The sequence below is a fragment of the Drosophila willistoni genome, unplaced genomic scaffold, assembly GCF_018902025.1.
Source record: "Drosophila willistoni isolate 14030-0811.24 unplaced genomic scaffold, UCI_dwil_1.1 Seg531, whole genome shotgun sequence".
Taxonomy (NCBI): Eukaryota; Metazoa; Arthropoda; class Insecta; order Diptera; family Drosophilidae; genus Drosophila; species Drosophila willistoni.
Window position 1 is genome coordinate 4,088,643 of NW_025814459.1, and position 9,920 is coordinate 4,098,562.

General features: G+C 38.0%; 1 protein-coding gene across 1 annotated transcript; it reads right to left on the bottom strand.

Annotated features, from left to right (window-relative positions):
* Positions 1-8,613: 8,613 nt before the first annotated feature.
* On the bottom strand, positions 8,614-9,618 carry LOC124461568. Its single transcript, XM_047013084.1, has one exon. The coding sequence runs from the start codon at positions 9,616-9,618 to the stop codon at positions 8,614-8,616; it is 1,005 nt and encodes a 334-aa protein (XP_046869040.1).
* Positions 9,619-9,920: the final 302 nt, after the last annotated feature.

Consider the following 9,920-nt stretch of genomic DNA (forward strand, 5'->3'; position numbering starts at 1 on the left):
GCATTGTTTAGTGCGACAAAGTCAGTCTTCCGAAATCATCGGGTGCGTACCGTAGGGTCACACTCGGAGATGTGCTCGCGGCTGGGAAACTCAATAGATAACTCTAAAGTTGGATGATAACTATCCTCTGGTAACACCATTGGACTAGTTCTAGATACTTCACAAAAGCTAGGATCAGAAGTAAAAATCAGATCCAGAAATTTGCCAGACGTATTAGAAATCGAATTCAGCTGGGCCAACGAAAGCTCAAGCAGACCGTCAATAAAATCGTGACACCCAGAGGGCAGCAACGTTTTGCTACCATTAAGTGTTGACCAAGTCATAGTGGGCAGGTTAAAGTCCCCAAGGACAATTAATAAGTCTCTGTCAGAAAGTAGTTAAGGTATAAATTTAATAGAACCTAAGTGTAGTAAATAGGTTGGCCATTCCGATTGGGGCGGAATGTAAGAACAGGTAACAAAAATGGAAAAACGAGTAAAAGATACCTTAACGCATATAAATTCGATAGTACTTGAGACAGGTATTGTTATTAGACCCGATGATAGGGCGGAATCTACAGCAATAAAAACTCCACCACCCCTACGATCAGTACGATCACGTCTAAAAATATTGAAATTAGAGGGTAAAACTGTGGCGTCAAAAACAGGTTTTAACCAAGTCTCAGTAAAGACAATTAGGTCAAAATCAAAAGACGGACTATCTACAAAGAGTTTAGTAAGTTTAGTATTAAGGCCTCTGACATTCTGATAGCCGACAGAGAAGTTGTTCGTTTTTTGATATAGTAGAAGAAGGAATAGATAAGGAAGGAATGGGAATAGATGAGGAAGAGAGAGGAATAGATGGTGAAGGAATCCTTGTTTGGCCCCGTGTCTACCTTTTTCTGGATGTAAACTCCTTCACAATTAAGCTTTTCGGCCAGAAGCTAGAACTGCAGATACAGTCAAAGAACTCAATTGGAACACTGATTTTAAAAGATGAAATTTCTCTAGAATATGAAAATTTGAACTTTTCTATGGATATACTAGAGACATTCAATTTAGCCCGAATGTGGGCCATGACATCATCCCATGTAGCATCAGGGAGAAGTCTCGAAACAAAAATGTGTTTTTTAGGTGGCACTCCCACCAATGGTTTCGGCATTGCAGGTATTGCGTCAGCTACCGCATTAATTATAGCATCAGTTGAAACAAGTGGCACTCCGGCACTACTATCACTAGAATCCCTGTCAGCAAATTCCATGGGTGTAGATTCTTGCCCAGACAAAACGGACACTACAGACGCGGAATTGAAGTTTGCATTGGTTGAGAAGGGGTCGGAACCGATATAGATGTGGAGATTTTACGCTTTCGAGACTCACTCAGTAGCGTTAAACTACTAAACTGAGACTCGACAGCTTTAAACTCTTGCGGGAGTTTAAGAAAACTGGCGGACCGACTCATCAGGTTATCCTTTGTTTGCCACATGAAAAGTTCCATTTCATCTTCCACGATCCGGCATGACTCACATCCCCATTTAAGACCCTTTTTTTGATCTAAAAGATCCCTTACCCTGCATGTAAAGCCGGCGCACTTAATATGGACTGTAGTTTTACAAAACCAACAGTAAATAAAACTATTCAGGGGTGGAACGGGCTGCAAACAATTTTTAACTGAACAGATAGGCATTATGAGGTAATAAGATAAATTAGTAACCAAGCAATTAAAAATCAGAAATGTTTTGGTATTAAAATATATAACATATTACCAGTGTTTAAATTGCTGTAGTCGAATTAGCAAAAGTCATAAATTTTGTGCTATTCATTGCTGTGACTGTTTAGCAAATATGAAAACAAATACTTTGTGTTGCTTTTGCTTCCGAAAAAAACCGAAATCAGAAAATCTGACAGCAAAAGCAGCAGCAAATAACCGAAATACAAAATTTTGACAGCAGCAGCAAACAGCAAAAATCCGAAAGCAATAAACCCGACAGCAGCAGCAATAGCAAAAACCCGAAACAGATTGCTTTGATAGCAACAGCCAAGTTATACATTTTAATACTAGGAACTGTTCCGACTGTTGCTATTGGCCAAATTCGGAAGTCGACAAAAGCAGCAGTCGGAAAAATAGTCGCAGCAGACTACTTGATTCTTAATTTTTGGCCTACTTTGATTTTACCTATACATACTAAGTGACTAATTGATAATTTACATGTATTAAGTAAATTACATAGATGGAACAGAAATGTTAATTTGTCTCAACAGCTCGAAAGAGTCAATCTCACCATTCAAAAGTTTGTAAAGAAAAGTTACACCAAGCATAGTTCTACGATTAGTTAAAGAAGGAAGGTTAATTAACTGAAGTCGACAAGAATAAGATGGAAGTTGTACAGTTGGATCCCAGCGCAAATCACGAAAGGCAAAGAGTAAAAACTGTTTTTGTACAGATTCTAATTTGTTTTGATAAAACTCATATTGAGGAGACCAAACACAAGATCCATACTCCAATATGGTGCGGGCTAAAGAAGTAAAAAGTATTTTGGTAGTATATGGATCCTTGAACTCCTTCGACCAGCGCTTTATAAAGCCAAGAACACTCTTAGCCCTACTAACAGTAGTCGATATATGCTGATTAAAACTAAGTTTGTGGTCGATTAAGATCCCCAAATCTTTTACAACCAAAAAAGTATTATTAATTCTTTCTAACGGGAAATTATTTAAAAACTAACTCGTTAATTGTGGAGAACCTCTATAAAAAGACATAGTTTTGCACTTAGAACAGTTTAGCGATAACAAGTTAGCCCTACACCACCCCTGAAAAGCATTCAGGTCAGCTTGCAAGGTATGACATAAGAGAGAGTCTACGATGCGATTAGAGATTTTTACATCATCGGCATACATAAGAACTCTGGAATTTAAAAGAACGGTGGGGAGATCATTAATAAAAATGGTGAATAGTAATGGGCCAAGGTGACTGCCCTGTGGGACTCCCGATTCAACACAAATGATCTTAGAAAGAGAGCACCTAAAAAAAACCCTCTGCCTCCTATTGCTTAGATATTGTGAAATCCAAGCAAGCAGAGCATCCGGAAAGCCAACTAAATTCAGCTTATGTAATAGTAAGGCATGGTTTACCGAATGGAAAGCCTTACTGAAATCCGTATATATAACATCAGTTTGCTTTTGTTTCTTAAAACCTTGGATTACAAAAGATGTAAACTGTAAAAGGTTAGTTGTGGTAGACCTAATCTTGACAAACCCATGCTGGTATGGCGACAAAATATTATTTATTTATTTATTTAACAAATTAAATCTAATAATAATTACTAAACCTAATGATTTATAAAAGAGCACTAGCTGCAAGGGTCTTCGACTACCGGAAAAAAAAATATATTTACATTAATGCTGTGTTTGAGACGTCATAATTTTCTCAAACAGTTTAGGTATCGCTGACAATTTAGAAATTCCTCTGTAATTAGTGACGTGGGATTTATTGCCATATTTGTGAACAGGTAAAATAAACGAATCCTTCCATATAGTTGGAAACTCGGACAGTGTGACGGACAACTTAAAAAGCTTAAGTAAAGGCGAGCACAATGACTCCGCACAGAACCTCAGGACACAAGCGGGAATACCGTCTGGGCCCGGTGAGTATACCGGTTTAATCGTCATTAGTTCCTTAGCTACCGAACTTTGCGTTATAATAGGATTAAGAATGCAGTTGGATTTCGTTATAGAATATGGATATATCACCAGAGTTGTACTTAGTGAAAATGTACGTAGTCGAGAAGAAGTTAGCAAATAAATTAGAAATAGATTGATCAGACGAGGTCGAATCATTATTAAAAACTGCAAACGATGGAATGGAGATAGAATTTCGCTTTGAGTTAACGAAACTAAAGAACTCTTTAGGATTTTCGGAGAATTGCAACTTGCAACGTTGTAAGTAATTATTATACCATTTAGAATTAGAAACAATAAAATTCGATTTAGCAACCAAGTAACGAGAAAGATCCGATGATAGACCCGTGACTTTATATTTTTTGTAATACCTAGACTTAAGATTCTTCAGTTTTGACAGCCCCCGCGTAAACCATGGTGATGTTTGCGTCACCACAGGAGACACTAAGGGTACACAGTCATTATAGATTGAGTCAACAGTGGTATAAAATAAAGAAATGACGGAATTCATATCCGTACAAGTGTATAAATTAGTCCAATCGGTATTAAGAAAGGCATTGTTTAGTGCGACAAAGTCAGTCTTCCGAAATCATCGGGTGCGTACCGTAGGGTCACACTCGGAGATGTGCTCGCGGCTGGGAAACTCAATAGATAACTCTAAAGTTGGATGATAACTATCCTCTGGTAACACCATTGGACTAGTTCTAGATACTTCACAAAAGCTAGGATCAGAAGTAAAAATCAGATCCAGAAATTTGCCAGACGTATTAGAAATCGAATTCAGCTGGGCCAACGAAAGCTCAAGCAGACCGTCAATAAAATCGTGACACCCAGAGGGCAGCAACGTTTTGCTACCATTAAGTGTTGACCAAGTCATAGTGGGCAGGTTAAAGTCCCCAAGGACAATTAATAAGTCTCTGTCAGAAAGTAGTTAAGGTATAAATTAATTAGAACCTAAGTGTAGTAAATAGGTTGGCCATTCCGATTGGGGCGGAATGTAAGAACAGGTAACAAAAATGGAAAAACGAGTAAAAGATACCTTAACGCATATAAATTCGATAGTACTTGAGACAGGTATTGTTATTAGACCCGATGATAGGGCGGAATCTACAGCAATAAAAACTCCACCACCCCTACGATCAGTACGATCACGTCTAAAAATATTGAAATTAGAGGGTAAAACTGTGGCGTCAAAAACAGGTTTTAACCAAGTCTCAGTAAAGACAATTAGGTCAAAATCAAAAGACGGACTATCTACAAAGAGTTTAGTAAGTTTAGTATTAAGGCCTCTGACATTCTGATAGCCGACAGAGAAGTTGTTCGTTTTTTGATATAGTAGAAGAAGGAATAGATAAGGAAGGAATGGGAATAGATGAGGAAGAGAGAGGAATAGATGGTGAAGGAATCCTTGTTTGGCCCCGTGTCTACCTTTTTCTGGATGTAAACTCCTTCACAATTAAGCTTTTCGGCCAGAAGCTAGAACTGCAGATACAGTCAAAGAACTCAATTGGAACACTGATTTTAAAAGATGAAATTTCTCTAGAATATGAAAATTTGAACTTTTCTATGGATATACTAGAGACATTCAATTTAGCCCGAATGTGGGCCATGACATCATCCCATGTAGCATCAGGGAGAAGTCTCGAAACAAAAATGTGTTTTTTAGGTGGCACTCCCACCAATGGTTTCGGCATTGCAGGTATTGCGTCAGCTACCGCATTAATTATAGCATCAGTTGAAACAAGTGGCACTCCGGCACTACTATCACTAGAATCCCTGTCAGCAAATTCCATGGGTGTAGATTCTTGCCCAGACAAAACGGACACTACAGACGCGGAATTGAAGTTTGCATTGGTTGAGAAGGGGTCGGAACCGATATAGATGTGGAGATTTTACGCTTTCGAGACTCACTCAGTAGCGTTAAACTACTAAACTGAGACTCGACAGCTTTAAACTCTTGCGGGAGTTTAAGAAAACTGGCGGACCGACTCATCAGGTTATCCTTTGTTTGCCACATGAAAAGTTCCATTTCATCTTCCACGATCCGGCATGACTCACATCCCCATTTAAGACCCTTTTTTTGATCTAAAAGATCCCTTACCCTGCATGTAAAGCCGGCGCACTTAATATGGACTGTAGTTTTACAAAACCAACAGTAAATAAAACTATTCAGGGGTGGAACGGGCTGCAAACAATTTTTAACTGAACAGATAGGCATTATGAGGTAATAAGATAAATTAGTAACCAAGCAATTAAAAATCAGAAATGTTTTGGTATTAAAATATATAACATATTACCAGTGTTTAAATTGCTGTAGTCGAATTAGCAAAAGTCATAAATTTTGTGCTATTCATTGCTGTGACTGTTTAGCAAATATGAAAACAAATACTTTGTGTTGCTTTTGCTTCCGAAAAAAACCGAAATCAGAAAATCTGACAGCAAAAGCAGCAGCAAATAACCGAAATACAAAATTTTGACAGCAGCACTACTTTGATTTTACCTATACATACTAAGTGACTAATTGATAATTTACATGTATTAAGTAAATTACATGAGTATTGAGTACTTTCATGTGTATGTATGTATAGGTAAAATCAAAGTAGGCCAAAAATTAAGAATCAAGTAGTCTGCTGCGACTATTTTTCCGACTGCTGCTTTTGTCGACTTCCGAATTTGGCCAATAGCAACAGTCGGAACAGTTCCTAGTATTGAAATGTATAACTTGGCTGTTGCTATCAAAGCAATCTGTTTCGGGTTTTTGCTATTGCTGCTGCTGTCGGGTTTATTGCTTTCGGATTTTTGCTGTTTGCTGCTGCTGTCAAAATTTTGTATTTCGGTTATTTGCTGCTGCTTTTGCTGTCAGATTTTCTGATTTCGGTTTTTTGCTGTTGCTTTTGCTTCGACTGTTCATAGTTTCCGAAGCAGAAGCAACAGCACACAGCAAAACTGTTGACAGTTTTCGCAGTTTTCAAACCCTGTATATTACATATAATATATAATATATATAATATAATATATATATAATATAAAAAATATTATAAACATATAATATATAATATAAAAAAAGTTTAAGAGCGCGAGCGCGGGAGCTAGAAATCACAATAACAAAAACACTGCAACAAGAACACAAAGAAATTGCAAGACAACAGCAAATGAGCGTTGCTTGTGATTTGCAAGAAAGAACTTTGATTTTAAGGTTTAGGTGTGATTAAGGTGTGAGAGAAAGAAAGAAAAGAAAAAAAAAACCAACAAAGGTTATAAACAGAATTAAAGTTGTTCAAAATTTTTAACACAAACACAAAAAAATTTTCGATCGCGATGCCGATAAAACAAAATAAAAAATTATAAAATCAGTTAAAAACGCGGGAGCTTAAAAAAAACGTCCGTCATCCTCGAGAGCGTTGATATGATATTGATACAGTCAATATAAATTGGCTCAAGCGTTGCCTACTACGTCATCATCAAATCAACACAGCACACGCATACACACACACAGACACAATGCTACATGAACTGTATGTGTATGCGTGCCGCGCTTTGCTTAGGGAATGATGGATGAAGAAGAAAAATTGTAGTAAAAAGAGTAATAATGTTTTGGTTGTGTATTGATGAAATGTGTTTCAAGGGAATCAAATTCCAAAATATTGCCAAAGACTGCAAGGGTATAAAAACTTTGGCATTGCGGAAGTTAGCTTCTTTGATCATTTAATTTTCAATAAATAAACTATACTGAAAATTCCTGCAATATAGATGGTCCCAGAGATCGCATGGTTTGATAAATCGTGAATCAAAATACATATATGTATATATACTATAAATATTCTTTTCATTGCCAACTGGCAGACGCGGCTACATAACCCAAATCCCCTTTGAATTATTATGAATTTTTGAATCTATATTTGTTTTAATTATCGTACCTAAATTTCTATTGCTACATACATATATCTTTTTCATTAAAACCCTTTTGTTTAGAATTTTGTTCGTCATGTTTGCGTAACCAAATTCTTTGAGGAGTCCGTCGCCTGAAACCGTGACCAGAAAGGGTTAGCGATCAACACCTTTATCTAATCTGCAAAGCAGTCGTCTGCACAATTAATAGTATCCCGATCTGATTCAATATTTTGCTTTTTACATCCCTTTAGTTTCCGATAGTGCACTTATATTTTTTTCCTGTATGATCCGTGCGTATGCCTAGAGTAGAAAAGAACCCCCCTCATCCGATGAGCAACGTTAGAAGTGCACGACCCCGATCTTAGTTTACACTTGTGTTATCGTTAGCAAAGTATAAATATTTAGCATTTTTTCGAAGAAGCAAATCACCTTGCTCACGATTGGGTGACTTTGGTGTGTCGTGATGGCGTCGAAAACTAAATTTATGTTCTAGCCACAGGTAATATTCTAGCCAGGGGTTATATTCTAGCCAGGGGTTATATTCTAGAATAAGAATTCAGTTCTGCTTATTTTTTATTTATTTATTTATATCAACTAACCAGCAGTCGACGAAAAAGCTTAAGGTAAAATACAGATAACAATTACTTGAAGAAGGTAGCTTAGCTTTATACACAACTAAACATCCCCGACTCGGTGGAGGTGTTTTGTTTCCATAAGGTGCCAGCTATGCCCCGATTCACAGCCAATGTGGTCAGGGATGAGTTGCAGCCAATCCAAGTCCAGAATATTTTCATTGGTTTCGCTGTAGATGATTAAAAAGTAAAGCACGAAGAGAAGTGACAGAAAGATGAGGAGAAATAAGGTGAGTGTTAATTATATTTTAGACGCTTATAAACTTTATTTTGATTTTTTCTTAATAGTATGCCTTTACAATGTTCTTATTGGCGGCGTGGTCTTTTTTCGAGTGTGGCCGTATATTGTTAAACTGAGAATACATTTAAATAATCGAAACTTAAATACTAGATGTATCGATATTGATCGAGGCCTTTTACTACGATACAAATAAGCTACGACATAGCGGCCCCTAGTGCGGAATCCCTTTGTTGAGCACGATTCTTCTCATCGTAGCGCTTGACTCCTATTTTGCATAGACGGTTGACTGGGCGACGATACGTGTTTTTAACCGTCTTCAATTCGACTACGCGTACAACTCCATCTTCACCTGGAAAAACTTTCATAACTCGACCGAACGGCCATTCGCCGCGCGGGGTGTTGTCTTTCATAACAACTATGTTGTCGACCTCCAAGTTTGGCATATCTTTATGCCATTTCTCCCGATGTATAAGTGTGGGAAGATATTCTTTAATGAAACGTTTCCAGAAAGAGTCTATCTGGTACTGCCAGATTCTCCAAGCTCGTTTCTCCATCGTATTGGGAGTAAAGTTGCCTGGACCATGGCAGCTTTGCGGGATACAAATATCGTTTGGACACAGACCAAGTTCGTCTTCGGGGTCATCAGATTCCAGTATATATGGTCTGCTGTTGACCAGATATTCTGCCTCCATAAAAATTGTTTGCAACGTTTCATCGCTGGGATTTGCGTTTTCTGTTAAAATTGCTTCAATTGCCCGTTTAAAACAGCCTACTAGTCGCTCCCAGCAGCCTCCGAAATTTGGTGCATTTGCTGGAATGAAATTCCAAATTATTTTAATACTTGCCATATACTCTTTCACGGCACACTCATCCAGGTCCTCTAGGGCTTCTTGTAACTCTCGTGCTGCTCCGCGAAAATTTGTGCCATTATCTGACCAGATGATTTGTATAGGTCCACGTCGAGCTATCATTCTACGAACTGCCATTATGCAGGAATCGGTGTCTAGGGAGTGGGCTATCTCCACGTTGATTGCTCTAGTCGTCAGACATGTGAATATTACTCCGTACCGCTTGCGGAGGTGTTTTGAGGCTCGAGTTCCTCTTTCTGCTTTGGTGTAAAATGGACCGAAGTAATCGACGCCTGCTGCTGTAAATGGTTTTTTGTGGGTGAAAAACCTTTCTTCGGGCAGAAATCCCATTTTTGGTGTTTGTTTTTTTGCCTTTTTGCGTTTACACCAAACACAAGCATTGATCGTCGTCCTGATGATCCTATTTAATTTTGGCATCCAGTATGCCTTCCTGAACTGATGTACTACTACCTGTGTTCCGACATGTTGTGCGTCGACATGAATTTTATTGATCAGCATCCGAGTAAAGATATGTTTGCCATCGAGAACAACTGGGCTTTTCGTATATGTCGATACCTCTTTTGCACGTTCTATTCTGCTATCCACTCGCATTATGCCATTGTCATCCAGGTATACACAATATTTTAACAACC